The following is a 19634-nucleotide window of genomic DNA, read 5'->3' on the forward strand; positions in this document are numbered from 1 at the left end:
TGAATCACCGCAAGGAGACATTAACAGAATATCTATACACCAAATTATTTACGCAACTAGGTGAATTTCTTTGGTAAATTATTGCGCTTAAGAGAAAGTCTGACTGTAGAAAACAAGAAATAATACCTGTACCGATAGCATAACTGTGTATAAGTATATGCACTACAGTGGTCACTTATAAAGAACAGACACGAACAAACACTTATGACAAACATTGAACAAGAGAGCAGAACTGGATTAAGTAATTGTAGTCTCTGATTTAGTTCTAAACTGCGAATTTGAAGAGCCATAAGACACACATCAGATATGTAATCACTTGGTTTGGGCCAAAGAAACCTCGAACTACATGAGATCATATCGGTAAAGCTTGAGAGGTTAAAAGGCTGTAATACTAAATAAATGGTGAACTTCTAACTCTTGAATGAATTCAGGACCACATACTTAAGACAAAGAAACTGCAAAACATTTGATTTGACGCGAAAATGAAAAGAGAATGGTCAAAAAAAGTAAAAGAAGAAAGTCTGGGTTTGGACACTGGACTTGTAATACTGATTTTCAGAATGCACCTTAAAATGAGCCGATAGGCCGTGGCTCCTGGTTGTAAAATACGATGAATATTATTGCCAAATGCTTGGTTGAAGTCGAAAATGGATTTAAATCAATTAAAATTAAGAGATTTCGAGTTGTTTGGATCATTTGTGTTATCAATCTTCGTTTGTTTATACGACCCACACACGGCAGAGGCATACAGAGGTACCTCGCCGGCACGCCGGGTCAAAAGTGTGGCCACCGCCGGACGGAGAAAATGGGCGCCATTTTGAGATGGGCCAAGCGGCGCGCGTTTAAATGGGAGCCCAAAATACGGACTTTTGGACTCGTATTTCGTGGGTTAATATTGCTCAAAAAAATCGGGGAAAATTCCTGTGAACTCTGTGCACTCTCTAGTTTCCAAAAATGCAAGAATTACGAATTGCTGAACAAGCTCATTGTTTCATCAGAGTCTCTTTTTAGGGACGCTATTCTGTGATGATTATTAAAAAACACACATCTTAATCTCGACGTTTCAGAACCCTTTTTTTTAAAAAAAAAAAAAAAAGCGTAGCAAACGAACATTATTGTTTGGTAGAATACTCTGTGTATAATTGAGAAAATCATTCGAGCAAAATTTCCAACAAATAGTGCTCATTAGTTCTGCGCTGAAAATTAAATTGTGCAGGGCGGCCATTCCATTTTAGGGATTCTGTGAAATAATGCTTTAATTCCACAATAATGCCGCTTTAATTGCCTAATGTGTGGAAAACAATTGATTTTTGGTGAGGCAGCTTTCTTCGCCCTATATCGATATTTTTAATGGGTTTAAATGGAAGAAAAACAGCGTTGCCAACTTGCAAAATCGTCACTGCTTGAACGCTGCTCAGCGAAAATAGACAAGCGACAGCCGATTACTGCCTTGCTATAGTCTGTTTCACGTAAGCTGAGACTTCTTATTCGGCATTAAAATCCGTAAATGGCAACGCATCAGTCCCGAACGCGGTGACCTGACCGCTCGCCGGCCACCCTCTTTTGTTCAGCGACGAGAGGCCGGCAACCCGTCCATTGTGAGGGTAGGAACAATTTGCACCCTTCATCCCTCCTTATTGAGCCCTAGTACCCGGACCCAATTTTCTTTCTTGAAACTACCAAACCACGTATCTCGGTTTGCGACGTCGCAGACTTCCTGTCATACTTTATTTTTTAAATGAAAAACTACTTAACATCCAGTCTTGAAAATTTCTGTGATTTTTCCTCTTTGTGCGGAGAAAATTCCGTGAAAATCTCAAGGAATGATATTGATTTGGTCTAATTCAAAAAAATAAAATGTGAGCGTAGATTTTTAAACACCGCAAACGAGATACGTGGTTTGGTAGTTTCACCGTCGATATACGGCATTTGTGGTTGACCGCGATTTGGGAACCCTTCATTCCTCCTTAATGAGCCCAAGTACCCAGACCCAAATTTTTTTCTCGATGAAAATGCCAACTTTTAGCGTGAAAATTCAGGTCCCGCGGGAAATTCTGATGCCAACGGACTAAAATTCCATCCGATTATCTTAATTTTTACCCGATATACGGCTCTTGTGGTTGGCCGCGATAGACGGCTCTTGTGGTTGGCCGCGATAGAGCCGTATATCGGGTAAAAATTAAGATAATCGGATGAAATTTTAGTTCATTTTCATCAAAATTTCCCGCTGGACCTGAATTTTCACGCTAAAAGTTTAATTTTTCAACGAGAAAGAAAATTGGGTCCGGGTACTAGGGCTCATTTAGGAGGGATGAAGGGTGCAAATTGTTCCTACCCTCACAATGGACGGGTTGCCGGCCTCTCGTCGCTGAACAAAAGAGGGTGGCCGGCGAGCGGTCAGGTCACCGCGTTCGGGACTGATGCGTTGCCATTTACGGATTTTAATGCCGAATAAAAAGTCTCAGCTTACGTGAAACAAACTATGAGGAAGAACGCCGTATGAACATTCGGGAGTTGCCAAGTTTCCCCAGAAAAAAACCTGTATTTTTGACAAAATTCATGCGTATTTTTCCTTGAAATTTTCAGATATTTTAGATTAAATTGCGTACCAAATCGTCTGAAAATTTGAGAAAATAATGTTCACAATTTTCCCAGTAACTGCAGTTTTAAACGGAGGAAACTTGGCAACGTCTGAAGGCTCATACGGCGATTTTCCTTAGCACGGCAGATTAGTGGGCGTAGCGTTTTTTAAAATGAATAAAACTGATGACGACATGCTTAACCTGAGTGATGTCGACTAGATACATCCGAGGATGGGATGATTCACTGGTCTTCCCGTTCCCGCTGCAGTGTTGCAGTTGCACAACCGAATCAGTGGCGTGGCGTGAATTGCGATGTATCGATTGTTTTGCCATTTAAACGTATGGTAAAGAATCGATTATCAGGGTGTTCGCAGCGAACACCTTAGTAATCGATTCTTTACCATAGCTTCAAATGGCGAGATATCGATAATCGATTATTCACGCCACGCCACTGAACCGAATGCATAAGTAAACCGTTGCTGAAACCCACGTAAAACCCTTTTTCTCTCTAATGATTCAGGACACACGCTTCTCGTCGTCAGCCTGGCTTTTGCCTGAGAGCGTGAGTGAAGACTTTTTTTTCGCCGGCTGTAGGTGTTGGCCCTGATCTTTTGTGCACCTCGCACTGTTTTGCAATTGCAAGGGCGTCATTGAGTCCCTCTATGCCGTCTGAACATCTCGGGGGTATGACGTCACGAGCCGTTGAAAAGATTACGCGGCTCGCGCAATCTCCGGTAATCTCTATTCGGCTTAATCCCGTCCTCCGTCGGGCTGAAAAGAGAGCATTCTCTGGAAAACCGGTCAGCAGTGATATCCAAAGGTTTTAACTATCATTAACGACATCTTAATTGAATACTTGTTCAATTAGTGTTTAACATTATTCATGTATGCCAAACAGCATGATGCAGTCTGATGCAAACCTCCGAAACGAAAGCTAGAGTGTATTTCACTCTGAAGCGTATACAGCTACATACATATTATCAAACATACAAAGTGACGTAAAGTCAGAGCGGAATTTTCTCTTTTTTGTGGTATTTTGCTCTTTTTCTATTTTTGATGTAGCGAATTCAACTGCGTATTCGCATCATTCGGGTTGTATGGCAGCTCTGTATACACTGCAGGGTGAAATACACTCCGATGTTTTGAGTATTGTAGTTAATACATGTGCCATACGAACTCGAAGCACTTTCGCTGACAGTATGAAAGGGAAGTTCGGTTACATGAGCCTAAGCGCGGAACAAGGGTGCAAAATCTGCCCGATCGTGCGATCCGCGATCCATGGATCGCATCGAAAAAGAATTTCCGAAAAAATTACGATTAATCGATCTTTTCGACTTTTCGGAGGACATTTCGATCAAATTTTCAAAACTGATGAGCACCGAAAGAAAAAAGAAAAAAAATCACTCTGAAAAATTTGGAAAATAGAGGAAATTTTTTGGAAGTGATGGAGGAAAGAAAAAATCCCTGATCGCGTGGAACGTTCGGCGGAGTGACACTTTTTGCACCCCTGATGCCGAGTTTCCAGCTCATCCGTAAAAGCTCTTATGTGTATACCGAAACTAATGGCACGTATGTTGTTTCTGAACTGAGCCAGATATTTTTATCACCAATTGCAAAATGTAGTCCATTAGGTTGGGTACTTCTGTTCATGTAACCAAAGTTCTAGCTTAAACTGCGAGCTGTAGGAATACTTGGTTAGCATTAATCGCAACGCACAAGGAGTTGGACTACATTTTGCAATTAGGAACTATAAATTCTGGCCCGGTTTAAAAACAACGTATGTGCCATTAGTTTCCCTATGCAACCAAGCTAGTGTTTTTTCAAATGAGCCAGAATTTATAGTTCCAAATTGCAAAATGCAGTCCAGTTGATCTTGATCTGTAAGAGCCGAGAGCACGGTTATCATGCACAAATCGCGGGCGCCAAGCGCCATATAGGTACTAAGGTTTGGACCCTAAAGTTTCTTCTACGAACCATACTTAGGTTTCTTTTACGATTACCTCGGGTGCAAGCGGCAGGTGCTCCGGGAACTCTGAGCTCGAGCAGTCGGACACGCAATGGCCGCAACCTCTGCATGGAGCGACGCCAGTCACACTGTTCCGACCGTTTATTCCGGTCGCTGAAGCCAATCAATGAGAAAACCGTGCATACAATTTACATTGAAATCCGGCCGCCGTTTGTTCTGCCACCATTAACTCTTTCATAAACCGAGAATCGACCTTCCGCGCCTTCTTCGAGTCGCCACAGCCGCGCCGCAGCGAAAAGGATTCGATCTGGTTTCGTTTCGTCAGCCTCAGCAGCGCCGGATGCTTTTCCCACTCACGGCGACGTTCCAATTTTCCGGACGTTTGCTCGATATCCGAAACCGTCGGAACTTTGGCCCAAACGTGTGGTCCTTTTAGTGGGCTGATTGTTGGAATTGATAGACAAAGCTATAGACAGAGAAGACTTTGGGAGTATGAAGCAATTTTATTGGTTGAAATGGTTGGTTCCTGTAGACTAAGGGAGAATATGATGGACTAACTGGATTGCATTTTGAAAAAAGGAACGACTAGCATTGCAATGATGCTAAGATTGTGCAACTTCATCTTTTGCAATAAAATTGCGGAAATCGTGAAAAACTATGGAATTTAGATGGTAATTTTTGACCTAAATTTACAGTTTTTAGCGAGTAAAATAGAAATTGTTAATGGATAATCGGGGTTTTCCTCCAAGACAAAAGAAGTTGCACAATCTTAGCAACATTGCAATGCTAGTGGTTCCTTTTTGCAAAATGCATCCATACTGTAGGGTCTCTTGTGGGTTGCCGTTAGTTAATCTATTACCCACCTCCTATGTCCATCGCAACCACCCTTTCCACCCTCCATACCCCTTTTGTCTTCTTTGTCCATAGCTCAGTCTATGAATTTCAATAATCGGCCCACATGACAAAGATGACCGACTTTCATAGGAGGAACGGTCAAGATGCACCTATACCATCAAAGACCAGCTCGTCCTTTCCTAGACGCTGCGCATGCTCCGGAGTCCGGGCTTGTTGATAGCCAAAAAACGATGTAGTGTCAAGAAAAAGGATGCAAGAGGGAACTTTCCCGGGGAGGCTCCCGGGAATGCCAGGCTAAAATCCACTTTCCCGGGAACCTCTCACTCTCATACAGGGTAGGTAATCACTCACACATTGAAGAATCTCTCCCCGTCCCTAGCATTCGACTTTCCCGGGAAACTCGCTGTTATACACGGTGATCGCTCACACTTCGAAGAGTCTATCCCCGTCCCTAGCATTTGACTTTCCCGGGAAACTCTCGCTGTTACACATAGTAATCACTCACACTTCGAAGAGTCTCTCCCCGTCCCTAGCATTTGACTTTTCCGGGAAACTCTCGCTGTTATACACGGTAATCACTCACACTTCGAAGAGTCGCCCCGTCCCTAGCATTTGACTTTCCCGGGAACCTCTCGCTGTTATACACGATAATCACTCACACTTCGAAGAGTCTTTTCCCGTCCCTAGCATCTGACTTTCCCGGGAAACTCTTGCTGTTTTACACGGTAATCACTCACACTTCGAAGAGTCTTTCCCCGTTCCCAGCACCCGACTTTCCCGGAAAACTTGAATCCACTCTTTAGATTTTCCGGGACCCGAAGCTCCGAGCTCCTGGTCGGCGGCCGGGCCCCCGGGTCATGTTTACTTTCACCGAGGTCACCCCCGACGCTGCACCGGCGGCGACGACGCGAAGTGCAATGACGTGACGTGCACCGGGAAAAGTGACGTCGTCGTCCTCGTCCTCGGTCGTCCTCTCTCTTCCACTTTCCTCTTCGTCCCGGTGAACTCCGCCGCGGCGTCAGCTGGGGCATCAGCTGTTGATTCCGTTTTCACGCTGCTCTTTCAAGGTCATTCGCTCGCGCCGCGACCGTGCTCGCGGCTGCCCCCCCCCCCCTCCGCCCCGCCGCGTCTCCTTCTCCGTCTCTCCTGTTCCCCTCTTCTCGGCGCTGCGTCCGCTCCTCTCTTCCCGTCCCTCCCACACGGGCTCCGGCGATGGCTCCGGAATCCTGAGTCGCGCTCCGGGCTCTCCGCGGCTCCGATCGGGAGTATCCTGACGGTGGATTTGTGTAAACCGGCAACACCGTTTTTCCTCCATTTAAATGCACGTAAAGCCGTCGATTCTAGATAAGGCAGGCTGCCGGCTGCCCCGACTGGACCCTGTGTTGCCGGCGCTTCGGAAAACTGGGAATTTGGGGAAAGTCGGGGAACTTGCGACAACAGGGAAATTCGGACATATCTGCCATCACTAGAACATATAATTTATCTTCTTACTGCTTTCGTTTTCTTGTCATTTCTTAGGCTATCACCGACTACTAAATGCTTTTTTCCATTATGTGACCTATAAAACAAGGAAATTTTGATCAAAGTTTAGCGGGAGTTAGCGTATTTGTTTTATTTTTATTTTATTCTATTTTTTTTCACTGGAAAAAAAACACATTGGATCTAGAGTCCAGGCTCTTAAACACATCGACAAGAAAAACTACTCATAAAGTACCAACTTTTAACTCTTCCATCTATTTTTATTCTAGACAGCCTACAATTTGCCATTGACACCGGCCTGATTCGCAAGGACATGATAAAGAACATGAGAAACCCTTTCATCAATTATGAAATTGTTCGCCTGAAGGTTGCTGAACAGTCTGTGTCTCATACTGCCATCAGACTGTTCAACAACCTTCCCTTGAACCTGAGAAAAGCTCTTCAGAAATGGGAAGTAAGAGAGTTCATGGCTGGTCTTAAAAGCCTTACTAGTTGGCAAGGCTTTTTATTCCTTAAATGATTTTTTTAATAATATTTAACTGTAATTTACCATACCTTTTATTTTCTATTTTATTTTGTAAAATTGTGTAATATTCTTAATGCTTCCCTGTGTTCTTACGTACCTATATTATATTAATGTGTAATATTTAGGGGGGGGGGGGGGTTGACAAGTATTATAGCCACAAAGTGTGGCATTTATGTACATGAATTATAAATAAATAAATAAAAGAATACTCTTGATTCAATAAGATTTAAGCTTAAATCAAGAACCAAGCCTCTTAATTTGAGCGGATTTCCTTTTGATTTAAGCTTAAATCTGCTTGAATCATAAAGTCCTTTTTCTTGTCAATATTTTCAAGAGTCTGGACTCTAGATCCAATGTGTTTTTTTTTCCAGTGTTAAAAAAAATGGAAATTTTTGTTTGGAGGTCAGGGAATTTGAAAATTTTCGAGTTAGAGAAAAGCAAAAATAGCCATGAAAAATCAGGGAAAATCAGGGAATTTGAAGAAGAAGAAAAAGAAATTATGGCAACCCTGGGAAAGCGATCGACTCTTGGTAAAGCAGACTGCTTTGTTTGAACCGAATTGTGTATTTTAGAACTAAAAATCCTGGCTCAGTTCAGAAACAACGTATGTGCCATTAGTTCCCCTATGTCCATGAGTGTTTTTTCGGATGAGCCAGACTATGGAATCTCTGTTAAATGCAATTTTTCCACCATTCTTATCGTGTAAAATTACTCCGTAAATAAACTAAGGTAGTATACCTATTTATTAGGCGATAAGATCCGTTTCATGAACGAATTCGATTTTTCAATTTTTCGTTTTCACTCTTTTTTTCAGAAACGTTGCTGCAGATGGACAGGCAGCAGCTACAGAAATTCGTTCAGTATCTCATATCAGAGCATCATACAGAAGTGCTTCCCACGGCTCAGAAACTGGCCGATGAAATCCTTCAACAGCGTTCTGAAATCAACCAAATAGCAGGTATTTGTCTTAAGAATTCCTGTACGTATTGTATATTGGAACAAAAAATTATAGTTACTTGTAACGAAAGTTCTTTGTTCTAAATTGTTCTATCATCCATGAATGTGACAGGGCTTAGGGTGAGGGCCTAAACTTCCAAGCGTTAAATTTTTAGGGAAACCAAAAACACGGTCTCCGTTAAGGGCCTTGGGTGTATCATACCTACTTCCTTGGTATCCTAATTTTCATGAAACTAAAGACGCTCTTTTCTCTGTGACATTCGTTTAAGTATGAACACAAAGCCAGTGATGTTATCCCAAAAATATTGAATGACCTCTCTCCAAAAGTAATATTGTATCATTATGCATTGTATGAAAGTCGCCTGAATTAGCAATATCTCTCAGGAATTTTGACTCCTCTGTGAACCGAAAATGGGTGAGGTAGGTATTACAAAAAACTAAAAATTTATTCATGTCGGCCTTTTCTCTGCATAAAAGTAAGGAATGGCAGGAAGGAGATTAAATTTCAATCAAACTGCTGCTGTCATCATATGAAATGAAAATATTAAATCTAAACTTAATACCTACTTTATTTATGGTTTTATTCCATTTTATTTTTTTTTTAAAGTGAATATTACTAAGCTCTTATATTCTCGACTAAACCTCCCAATTTTTTTATCAATTTTTCAGGCGCTCCAGATCCTACAGCCGGTGCTAGTGCTGATGACGAGCACTCATGGCATTTAGACGAAGAACAAGTTTGCGAACAAGTGAAGTCATATCTTGCTCAAGGCAGTTACTACAATGCCAACAAACAGCTCAATTCTTTATTTGCAAAGGTAAGTAACGACTACTTAAATATAAAAAGCACCCGCAACAATCGTACTTCAATATGTGACTTTAAAAAATTATCTCCGGAACAGTACTTTTCAGTTAAAGCATGCTATTCTTCTATGATATGTAGAAGTTTGTGAAATTTTTAAGTTCATTTCTCAAGAACCATGTATAGAGTGATCTGGATATTTCTTAGGAAATACTTGAAGTAAGCAGATCCCTCAGTTCCCATAAAAAACAAGTAATTTTAATACATAAGCATACATTTATGGATATATATCCATATTTTTTTTTAGATTGGATCCTTATTTTTCTTATTTTCTTTGTCATAGGTGCGAGAAATGTTGAGAGCTAGAGATTCCAATGGAGCTCGAATGCTAACACTAATCACGGAACAGTTCCTATCAGACCCTCGGCTTGTTTTATGGAAATCCCAGGGTACTCCCATGAATGACAAATGCCGTCAGCTATGGGATCAACTTGGTAAGCACTTTTACTAAAATATCCGTGAGCTTCAACTGACATCAGTCTAAAATTAAGAGGAGGTATCTGAGAATTTCTTTAGGAAATACTATTTAAAAAAGATAAATGCCAAATGTTCTCTTGTAGCATATACATTATTTAGAAAGTAATTTTTTCTTGAATTATGTTTTCCTTGATGCACAGTTACTTTTTGATCAATTATTTTTAAATGTGTTTTTTTTTCCTGGTCCCACCTGTTTGTTTGCTCTAGCTCAACGGAGCAATAAATATTCGCTCAAATAAAAGCAGGGAAAGGGCTTTGCTGAGATTCTGAATCTCAGTCATTCAAAATTGTCAATCATGAATCATCAGCTAGTTTTTCAAGTTTAAGAAAATTCTCACTGTTTCTCTTTAAAATATATCTCGCGTTTTCAGGAGCTTTGTGGGTGTGCGTTGTTTTGAATCCACACTGCAGTACAGCAGAAAAGCAACATTGGAAGGTTATGTTGGAAAAGTGGACAAAAATCGACATTTGCCCCCAAGAGGACCCAGACTTTAGGCCTCCTCCCTCGGTACGTAATAAATTTTAATGTTATATTACCAGCCTTTTGTTTTTGCAATCTTGTGTGTGTCTATGTTTCTCATAGCTGTTTTCTTGATCATAAAAGGTTAGCTGATCCCATGAGGATTGATTTCATATTCTGCTGAGTAACTTTCCCTAACTTTCCTTTCTATAGACGTTTGGTCCAAATAATACAATTCTACCACTGAATCTCTCTTTTTGCCAAATAAGACAAATAACATAATTAAAATTTTGAAGATGAAGTATGGAAGAAGGAATAAGTTTCTTGAAATATTTGTTTTTTCTAAGTCCCTCTCATGGGGCAGAAAGTTATGGAAAGCTGTTCACATTCTTACAGACACTTCTACAAACACTATGATGACACTTAATTTACAAATTAACACTTCCTCTTCCAAGTATTCATGTATCTCCAGTTTTATATCTAGGTATTTTATACATTTTTTTTTGTATTTTTCTCTTGGTTTCTGTCTCTGCTGGGCAGACTATCGTTTAAGGTAGAAACAGCCATTACAAATAAAAGAAAACTAATTTTGAGTAGCTTTCACTCCCAGTGGCAATATTAATTTAATATACCTACAAATATTCTAGATATAGTGAAAAAAATACATGAGTCTGTCAAATATAATGGTAAAATTTAATTTTATACCTACCTACGTTTTTAAAGGGATTATGTACTGTGAACAATTTTGAAGTATTGATATAGACTCCCAAAACTTGTTTCTGATGAATCAAAACAATTGGTTTAGGTTGAAATATCGTGAGTCGAACTATACTTTGTTTTTTTATTCACTATATTTTTTTCAATTCTTATGAATATTTCTTGCTTTTTTTCCAGTACCATGGAGGAGGAGGAGGTTACCATTCCTCTGATAGTTCATCTGATGAAGAAGGAGGAAATAACCCCCGAGAGAATGTTCGTGATAACCACCGTAATGACCGCAGAAGACCATGGTCTCGGTCCCATGGGTCAAGTCATAGTAGAGCACCTGCAATCCCTCGTACTATTTTTCACAGGTGCGTTGCTCAACTACTAACTGATTTAGTAATACCAAAGTCATTTTTAAATGGTATCCTCCTGTATTATTAACCATGAAATCTGCCCTCCTAAGGAAGTGGAAGAGTTTTTTATTAAGGTGATTTCCAACCGAAACACAAAACTTTTTCATTTTATTCTATTAATGACTGATTGGAATTTTCTGGCAATAGTTTCATATCAATTATTTTTACGCTGTTTTTCTCGTAATGATAACTCTAGATTCTTCCACTTTTGTTTTTATGTATTGTGTTCAATTACGGTTTCTATGTAATCTGATTTTAAAATTCTTCTCGGTTTGATTTTGAAGTCTTCCAGTCCCAAAAAAGCAGTCTATTTACTTTTCATTGTATTTCCTCTGCTGTTTGCTCTTGTTCTTTTAAATTAATATGCCAATTTTTTTTATTATTATTATTTCAGAGCGCTGGACGCTGTTGATATGTCCTGGGATAACATGCATTTGAAGCTTATTCTCTCAAGTGATTCCTATTGTAGCCATGTTCCTGACAGTTCCCTAATTTCTGGCAGTTTTAATTCTCAAGGTCAACCATTGTGGCATGGTAAGAACGTCTAATTTCTTGTTCTTTAAACTACTTAATTCTGAAATAAATCCCTGTAACTAAAGGCTCTTTTAATCAAAAATCGAAATCTACTCAGGCCAATTTGCCCTTCGAATAAATCCAGACATGCTGTGCTGTACCTGCAAAGGCCACAGATGTTAATGTTACCGAATTGTAAGTGAGTCACATCACAGAAGGGGAGAATAGTTTTGTCAAGTCGACCACAGGAAGTTGGTATAATATAATTATAAAGTCATCGCCAAAAGCCAATTTAACTCCTCCTGCAGATTTCAGTGTTTTGTGTGCATTAGGCTTTCAAGTTCTCCAAATTCAGACCCTGTTCAATGGTCCATCACCTGAAAAAACCTTAATCAATGAAGTTTCACAGAGACGAAGCTGTGGAAGAATGAATTTACTCACTTACGTTTATCTTATTTTTGTCTTTTGCAGAACCTCTACCTACCTGCGCAGCTCGAGTGGATGCGCTTCGATCTCATGGGCACTATGCCGCAGCGTTACGATTAGCAGTCTCTGTTGTGCGAACCATGAAGCAGCAGCAGCTGGACGCCCAACGCCAGTGGCATGAAAGTCAAACCCAAAAATCTAGTAGTAGCAGTCAGCAATCTTACCTCTCTCGCTGTAACGATAGTCATCATTCTAATTCTTGCTCACGGTGTTACAGTTACGACCACCGATCCAACCTAATGTGTTCGCCAAGATGCGTCTCAAGCTATGACCCTCACCAAGCTTGCTCTTCTAGGTCAGTGTCACTATTATCTAGTTTCTTTCAACCTCTTCTGTCAATAACCATCATTTTCCGCCTAACTTTTTCTATGTGTAAGATCTCAATACCCTTTTAAAGATAAAAAGTGGTTTGAGAAAAACAAGTGATTATCAGCGCTCTCCTATGAAAAATGAAAGCAAGTTGCCCTTTTAAAAATTAGTCCTTATAAACTGGATTAGATAAAAAATTTTACAAGTAAGTGGAATCTTCCTATTCCTTACTTCCACTTCAGAGTCTGTAATGTCCTGAAAAGGCCTTTGATGTTCATAAATTTTTGAAAATTACTCGAGTATCTAATAGGAAACCCTTAAATTTTTCAGCTTATATTATTTCATCAATAACTGTTGAAATGGTCGGTCTTATTTTTTCTTTTACCGTTAAGGCCTCAAATATTTGTCAATTAGGTTTATACAAACATCCTTTAGAGAGCCATCGCACAGGTAGAGGAAATCTTCGTTTTTGAGGCAACCTTTAAAAACTTTAAAATTGTTTTGTGCATCTTTGAAAGGGTTTAAAATTTTTTTGAAAATCTGTGACAGATCCTTCGGGTTCTTGATTTTACTTATTAGATCTCTTTTCTAAGTTTTTGATCTTGGTTTTGAAAAATTTTCATGAAGCCGGCACACTTATTCAGCGAGAACAGTGCATTAATTATTTTTTTATTTCTTTTTCTTCTAGGTGTTATGATAACCACCATCGGGGCTGTTCCTCTCGTTGTTATAACGACAATCATTCCCGTAACCAGGCCTGCACGTCTCGCTGCGGAATGGATTACTCCCGATACCTCTCCTGCACTCCTCGCTGCGCCAACTGCGACTTGCATGCAAGGCCCAACTACGTTTGCGTCAGTAATTACAGCTGTCGCTCTAGGTGTGGTTACTACGATAATCACCGCAATTCTTTATGCGGTTCTCGGTGCAGCGATAGGCCTGACCGCTCAGAGAGACCGAGCAGTAGCCGTTCCTCCCACGATACTCGCGCTGCCTCTTATTCCTCCTCCTCATCTTCGTCTAATCCCAATTCTAGTTCTAGTTCTAGTAGCTCTTACACAGGTCCCCAGTCAAGTAGGAATCCGGCTGACGGGTGGGTAGGACACCCGTTGGACCCTGTGGGTTGCCTCTTTGACACTTTGGCGGAAGCCTCTTTAGTTCCTGATGATAGTGCTCCTCGTTCACCTTCTTATTTCGGTAAGCCTTTTTTACCATCTTAGGTCAAATTTCATGTATACTCATCCATGATATCACCTAATTCACAGCTTTTCATTAAATTCAAACTTGATTCTCCATCATTGATAACTCCATCTAAAAAAATCATTATTATAACGTGGGAGTGCCTTTCAGCATTGATTGGGTAGCTTAAACTGTCTTTACTACATCTAACCAATAAGCAAAGAGAGAATCAAACATTTTTACTAGAATATTACTTTTCGGTAAGATCCTGAGAATTTGACAACAATATTCTGATTAAATGAAATATTGCTGCAATAGTTCGGCAATCATGGCCATACAAAAAAGGCAACACTCGCAAAAACGAAGTCATAAGGCTGATGCCAACATCGGGTGAATTAATATTTGGACTGAAAAACTACATAAAACCAACTCTGTCTTTGCTAATTTTACCTTCGACATTCACATAATATCCCTCTCAGTTTCAATATTTCTGAGACTGAGGTTTCATCGAAGCAGTATTGAAAGATATTGCTGCATGGTGGGCATTGTTGTGTATATTGATTTGCAATGATTTCAGGTCTCATATTCTAGAGATGCTTTCCTTAGTTCAGAGAAATTTTGGACTCTTCTAATCTTCTAATATGGCTCTTGTCACGGTTTGTAGGGTAGCCTTTAGATTTTTATGAGGAGACAGTTTCATTTGTCAAAAGTTTCTTTGTTGCTGGCCTCTATTAAGTGTTTCAATTTTTCCAGACCCTGTTGGAGTTGAAGAGAACATGAACGCGATCAGCACTCCTCCTCGTTACCACCATGTTCCGGTTGTCGGTTCTAGGGATCGTTCAGAAACATATCTAACACTAGCAGTTGAGGTGGCGCTCATCGGCTTGGGTCAGCAGCGTATCATGCCCCCTGGACTTTATGCTCAAGTATGTATTATGTGTAGATATTTGGTCTTTTTTGAAGTTACCTTAAATGGAGCTTATAGGTTACATTCTGTTGTGAGCATTTCCTGGAAAAGTGTGTAGTGACAGAGAATTTAAATTACAGGGAGAATTCTTCGTATCTGCGTATTTATTTGATCATTAATATGAGGTAAAAGGCTGATTTAAAAAATTAAAAACCGTATTCTGGACGTATGTACTAGAAACATTTGACACGTTAGAAAGTGGTGGAACTAATTTTTAATGTGTAATAATTTTTTTCTTTTCATTTTGCCCTGTGGCACCAAAAATCGAAATTCTTTCAAGTATTATTCAAATAGTTTTAAAAAAGCATTTCACCCGTGCCTCAACCATTTCAGCCCTAATGTTTTTATTGCTTTTATACCTGCTTCTTCATAAGTTTTTTTTCCCATTTGCAACAATTTTTCCCTAATTTTTCTTCAATTTCTCTATTAAATCAGGAGAAAGCCTGTAAGCAAGAAGATCGTCTAATTGCTAAACTGCAAGAAATGGAACTTGACAATAGTTTAATAGCTGTCTTACGGCGGCAAGCAATCGTACTACTGGAAGGGGGGCCGACTAGTGGACTTGGTATCGGAATTCACTCCGAGAGCATTCCAATGCACACCTTTGCAAGATTTCTTTTTCTCGCACTCTTGAACTATTACCCAGATCTAGCATATGAAGTTGGATTGAGAGCTATGAGGTAAGTTTCTGTCATTATTTTTCCCTTTTCTGTACTAAAATGATGAGATTATGTAAATTTTCTCAGTGACGTAAGATACATTGAAAACCAGTGAACAAAATTCTATCGATAAAGTGTCCTCTATCTAATAGAGGTTGGCAAAATCCGTCAAAAAAGTATTTTAAAAAGGAAAAAACTTGGATATCAAGTCTTAGCATACATTAACGTTATTGAATGGATTCAAATGGTCAAAAAGGCTCAATTTGGTGTTGAGTATTAGCCAAAAAGGAAAGTTCTATGGGTAGGTAAGTTGCTCATTTGTTCGTCCATGGAAATAAAAGCCTGCCCCTTTATGACTTTCATGGAATTTAAGAGTGATTTGAGGATGAATATTTGAATGTCTCCTTTCATGCGTGTTTGTTCTGTTTAGACTGCCCATCCTAGAAGAGCATGGTGACTCCGATGATCCGGTGAGCGGCAATGTCTCTTCCTTGGTCATGAGCCGTTACCCAAGATGGTTTACCCTAGGACACATCGAAACACAGCAGTGCGCTCTTGCATCGACCATGCTTAGTGCTGCTAAAGGTATGTGTGTCTAAAAGGCATATTGAATAATTTTTGTTACGTTCCGAAGTGAAGGAAGTTAAAATTTATATTACACGATAATATATATTTGACAGAGTTTTGGACATAAGTAGTATGTAATCAATATTTTGGATTTTATTGAATTCTCTGTTGGCGAGTTACTGACACTCATTTTTTAAAACTATATGACACTCAACGCTAACTTAGTGAAGTTTTCTGGGAGAGTGCAATACCAGGAAACCTAAATCTCAAATGAGAAAATTCCCAGAGACATTCCCGACTGTTCTTCAAAAAGTGATTAATTTATTTGTTTGCACTGTGTTTGTGTGTTCCTTTTCAAAATTTCATAGAAGAAACAGAAGAAACTAAGTGGTTTCAGGAAAGTTCCCAGTTTGATCCTTGACCACAAAATACTTAAATCTCAGAAGAATCTAAAAAAATCTGATTTAACATTACTTTTCTCAAAGTGTCTTCTATTTCCATGTAGCATAATTTTAAAATGCTTATGCGGAGTTCAAACACCTCAAATGTGAGCTGACAATGGAAGCACTGATGTTTCCCCTAGTCCTCTCATTGGCCCATTGTGCAACTTGAGGTCAAGATGATCCCATTTGAAGCTCTCATTTGCAGCGCGTGAATTCAGCATCATACATTCCAAGCAAAGAATGAATGGAGAATTTGCACGCAATTTTTTTATTGCTTCATCTGAAAGTGTCTAATGAGCTGCGTTCGCAATATTTTTCATAATTTTTTTCTGACTTGGGAAATTGGAGAAAAATTGATTTAAAAGTGAGAAAATGTGCCGCCTTGTGACGTCATCTGGCGGCATTTCCCATTTTAACACATGTATTTTAGCAGAATCGGTTATTTTGTCATATCTCCTCTAATAATTGCTCAATTTATGAATCAAGGGTATCTTCGTGTTCAGTTCACTCAGAGGATTCCACTTAAACAGGAAATTCATCAAATTTCAGACCCTTGCAAATTTTCCATTCTTACATTTATCTACTGGTGTTTTTCACTTTATGAAGCTTTATATTTTATTTCGTGTAACTTATTCCAGTATTTTAATTTTAATTCATCCACTTTGCAGGTGAAGTCATGAGACTACGCACAGTTTTAGAATCTGCTCAAAGACACATACATAGCTCTTCTCACTTATTCAAGTTAGCTCAGGATGCATTTCGCTTCGCAACGCCTGAAACAGGGCCGAGGCATCCCACCCTACTCTCAGTAGCTTTTGAACTAGGATTACAGGTTTGTCACATTATCTGCGAAATTGAATCTGTATTCATTTTGGATACCTAATATTTTTATGGATTATTCATTTTTGTACTAGTGCATGAAAGGTTTATTCTTTGAAAACAATACTTGTTCAGAAAACCAGGTGCATTTAAAATTTTACTTGGTTGCAATTGACATTGTTCACATGTTTAACCTCAAAAACTTTTGAAACAGACGTTCTCTCCCCCAGAATTTTGAATTTAATGAATGTGTCTCTGTTTCAAACACTTAATGTTTTTTGCACTTGCTTTAAATACTTAAGTGCAACCAGTAAAGCAATTCTGTCAACTGGGAGTCGACACTTGAGACCCAGCATGAAATGGAGCCTTTGGCAGCCTTAAGTGAGGGAAAGTGAACTTTGGAACTTAATCAGATCTTTCTATGAACTCGAAGAAAACTGAAAACTTTTCTAATGTTGAATTACTTTGTTTGTAGGTTATGCGGATGACACTGTCATCATTAAATTGGCGGAGACGAGAAATGGTTCGATGGCTCGTCACTTGTGCCACAGAAGTGGGCGTGGACGCCCTTATTTCCATCATGCAAAACTGGTATCAACTTTTCACACCCACTGAAGCCACAGGTAATTTTGATTTTTTGTGTTATTTTATTTCTGTTCTTTTGATGTAAGATTACATTTTTTCTCTTTTTCTTAAAAGCTATCTCTGCTACCTGGCTTGAGCTCTCAGTAGAGCACAAATTTCTGCATCTGACCATGAATAAAGTTTAAGAAATGAGAATGGGAAAAGAAAATTGGTTAGTTTCTGTAGTACTTTTGACTCTAAAAATTGCAGCCACACTATCAATGACAAGAGCTATTAGATAATGAAGTCAAACATCAATGATCTACTCCAAGCTCTATTTCTTCCGTCATACCACAGGAAGCAAATTTTACACCAAAAAAAAATATAAAAATACCCGCAAAAAATCCCCCATGAATGGAAATGTAACAAATTCAATTGTTTTTTTAATTTCAGGACCAGTTGCAACTACAATTATGTCTAATAGTACGATGATGCGTTTGAATCTCTCATACACTCAGCAGGAGGAACTGTCTGGGTGTGCTCGTCAGCTAGCCTTACAATGTGCCACTAAGGTAATTTTATTGCTTTGTTCATGAGTAATTCCTTCTTTTTGCCTAAATATTTAGCTCCTACCAGGCGTAAATTCTCTGAATTACTGCAGCCAAGCAAAGAGAAGCCTTCAGATAACTTAAATGAAAATCTAGATCAACAATCATGGAGGTTGGTCTAGTAAGTTTAGTCCTGCTAGAATTCTAAGGACCTGCTGATAATTTCAGATGAAGTTTAGGATGCTGTGGGAAAAATGATACCTAGAAGGCCAAACTTTCCAGGAAATTTTGGAAAACGATCAATTAAATAACATCGGTTTTAAAAAGAGCTTGCATCATTCAAATATTTCTGAAAACAGGCGCTTTTCACTTGGTACTTTTGGTCTTCCATTTTTCAATCATCTGAATTTTATTCTCATCTAATCAGCCCTAGCCCAGACCAATTTCGTCAATCAAGCGATGATCGCATATCCTCTGCTCCTCTATCAGCGTTACGCTTTTATAAAAGATGGAGCAATTTTTTCAAAGCTTGCATGTACCTTCTTTTTTACCGTCCCTTCTCCTCACATTTTGCAAAATTGAATCGCTAAAAGTTTTAAAATTTCCTCTCCTTGACGGATTGCATCCTAAGACAAAAATTCTATCAAAAGGTAATTTTAATTTGCTATTCACTCATTCTTTTAACCCTCAGTTTTATTGTAATGTCAAAAATACTTATTTTGAAACTTATTGTTTTCATTTTACTTCTTTTCGCAGGACCCACCGAATTGTGCATTAAATGCGCTTACCCTTTGTGAAAGCGAAGCGCTGTCTTTCGAAACTGCCTATCAAATTGTAACAGATGCTGCATCACATATCATGACATCATCTCAGTTGTTCACCATCGCCAGATATATGGAACACCGTAACTACCCTACCCGTGCTTATAAGCTGGCCATGCTTGCCATGAAAAATGTTCATCTAGCATATAATCAGGTAAGTTTTATCAGTGCATTTTAGTACCCTCTTTATAAAACTAACTGTCACTGATTGCAAAGTAAAAATTTCAATTTGCCGTATTGAAATAAGAATTTTTCCTTCATTCCTTTAATTTTATTTGGGATTTTAAAAAGAGAGTTCAAAAAAAGAAATGTAAATATTAAATGTGCTTCTATGCCGTTATTTCTCATTTTCAGCGAAAAATTAAGTGTAAAATCTGTATTTTAGCAAAATTGGTTTGTTTCATAGAGGTTGGCTCTCTTTCCCTTACTTTTCTCATGTAGATTACTGACTTATCACTAATCTTTGTTCCCATAATT

At 39.1% G+C, this 19634-nt stretch overlaps 1 protein-coding gene across 1 annotated transcript in view; it reads left to right on the forward strand.

The window, feature by feature from the left end:
• The window catches only part of LOC109042145 (zinc finger SWIM domain-containing protein 5), a 186850-nt gene that overhangs the window by 160680 nt on the left and 6536 nt on the right, over window positions 1-19634 (forward strand). The window contains exons 4-18 of the mRNA XM_019058723.2: window positions 8223-8366; window positions 9035-9183; window positions 9511-9661; window positions 10076-10212; window positions 11059-11237; window positions 11677-11816; window positions 12267-12576; window positions 13279-13787; window positions 14523-14695; window positions 15172-15416; window positions 15826-15980; window positions 17074-17237; window positions 17700-17847; window positions 18242-18360; window positions 19093-19311. Coding sequence (XP_018914268.2) covers window positions 8223-8366; window positions 9035-9183; window positions 9511-9661; window positions 10076-10212; window positions 11059-11237; window positions 11677-11816; window positions 12267-12576; window positions 13279-13787; window positions 14523-14695; window positions 15172-15416; window positions 15826-15980; window positions 17074-17237; window positions 17700-17847; window positions 18242-18360; window positions 19093-19311 — 2942 coding nt within the window. The remainder of the gene's footprint in view (window positions 1-8222; window positions 8367-9034; window positions 9184-9510; window positions 9662-10075; window positions 10213-11058; window positions 11238-11676; window positions 11817-12266; window positions 12577-13278; window positions 13788-14522; window positions 14696-15171; window positions 15417-15825; window positions 15981-17073; window positions 17238-17699; window positions 17848-18241; window positions 18361-19092; window positions 19312-19634) is intronic.

This window comes from Bemisia tabaci, chromosome 5, assembly GCF_918797505.1.
Source record: "Bemisia tabaci chromosome 5, PGI_BMITA_v3".
In the NCBI taxonomy this organism is placed as follows: Eukaryota; Metazoa; Arthropoda; class Insecta; order Hemiptera; family Aleyrodidae; genus Bemisia; species Bemisia tabaci.